General features: G+C 45.6%; 1 protein-coding gene across 1 annotated transcript in view; it reads right to left on the reverse strand.

Moving 5' to 3' along the window:
- Positions 1-1,401: 1,401 nt before the first annotated feature.
- The window catches only part of kmt2e (lysine (K)-specific methyltransferase 2E), a 28,969-nt gene continuing 28,777 nt past the window's right edge, over positions 1,402-1,593 (reverse strand). Inside the window, exon 27 of the mRNA XM_015392269.1 lies at positions 1,402-1,557. Within this exon, the coding sequence (XP_015247755.1) occupies positions 1,402-1,557 (156 nt within the window). The remainder of the gene's footprint in view (positions 1,558-1,593) is intronic.

Consider the following 1,593-nt stretch of genomic DNA (forward strand, 5'->3'; position numbering starts at 1 on the left):
CCTGAACTAAGGCAGGTGACCTCCTGGAGTAATTTAGGTGGACTGGACTCCTCTGGTTCTCCACTCTTCATGATCTACTGGTCCCACAGCCTCAGAGACGTCTCCAAGCAGAGCAATGTCATTCATTAACTTTCATATTTGTTGATTTTTTCCCTTCTGAGATCTTAAATTCTACTTCATGCTGTCGGATAGGTCCTATTTACAGCAGAAATCTATATGAAGACAACTTAATTCCCCCCAAAACCTTCAGACAAACGTCACCACAAGTGATATAAAACTGTCATTACAGTGATTTATTATAATGAACCATGAAAATAGCCAACCAGTGCAGTGTCTGTGAGTCTCTCTCCTCCACACAAACGCAACACTCACACACACACAAATAAAAAAAAAGGAGACATAGTTGAAGAGTCAATAAAAGGGGAGAGAAAATAAAAAAAATAATAAAATAAAAATAATGCTACAGTCACAGAAACATTCAGCTTTGCAGAGAACAGCGTTCATATTTACAACCATATCTTAAAATGAGGGAGGGGTTGGGGGGTGTGTGGAGGAGGATGGGATGGGGGGCGAATTGTACAAGCATAGAAAAAAAAGAAGCAGGATATTTACAAAAACCTGTTTCTGGTGAAAAGCTGAAGTAACCACCTATACATTAAATTACACTTTCTACAAATATCCATTGAGTTTCAAAAATAAACCGCTAACTTCCTACTTGTAGGTGAGACGCTCTGCCTACCTCCATGAGCAAAATCCCAAAACACGCGTCGCTCCTCTAAGCTGCCATTCATTCACGCACACACACACACACACACACACACACACACACAGGTGAGGCGTCCTGAAGGGGCGGGGCTCACACTCAAACGGATCTTTCCTGAATCTGCAGCGGTGAACAGATATTTGTTAGACAGAAGATTAAAAAAAATAATTGTTGTTTTTTTTAACTCTATACAAAAAGCTTTTTTTTTGTTTGCTATAATGAGCCACTAGATTAAAACATAAACTGTGTAGAGAGACGATGGCAGACGGATATACGGAGGAGGCTGGAATGTCCGCTTATAAACAAAGTGCGGGGGGGAGGGGGGGAATACAACGGGGCTCTGAACAAAGAACAGAACTTTTTCCTCTCCACCTTCATGGAGGATGTTATAAAAAGAAAAAACAATACAGGCCAGAGAGGGGGGGGGGGCTATGAGCACCAGGGGGATCGTCCATCTTTCTTTTCTTACAGTTTGTCGTTGCGTTTTGCTAAAATCGTTTTCTTGTCCTTGTTTTTTCCTTTTATCCCACAAACAGCTGTTTTTCAACTGGCCATGTGTTCAGGTACGTAGAAAACTTATCTACAGCTTATGGTACAGGCCCCCCTCCCCAGCAGAGTCCTCAGGGAGGAGGGGGGGGTCAGTGCCACCCGGTGCTCAGGTAACCCGAGCCGTGGAAGGAGTTCGAGGACGCAGGAGCTCCGCGGGTCCCGGGAGGCATCTGGTTGGCGGCCTGAGCCGGGCCTTGTTGAGGCTGCTGTGGGGGAGGCGGGGGAGGAGGAGGCAGTCCGGATTGCTGCAGTGGGGGGGGGTACGAGGACGGGGGGACGGA

Source organism: Cyprinodon variegatus, unplaced genomic scaffold, assembly GCF_000732505.1.
Source record: "Cyprinodon variegatus isolate N-32 unplaced genomic scaffold, C_variegatus-1.0 Scaffold583, whole genome shotgun sequence".
NCBI classification, from domain to species: domain Eukaryota; kingdom Metazoa; phylum Chordata; class Actinopteri; order Cyprinodontiformes; family Cyprinodontidae; genus Cyprinodon; species Cyprinodon variegatus.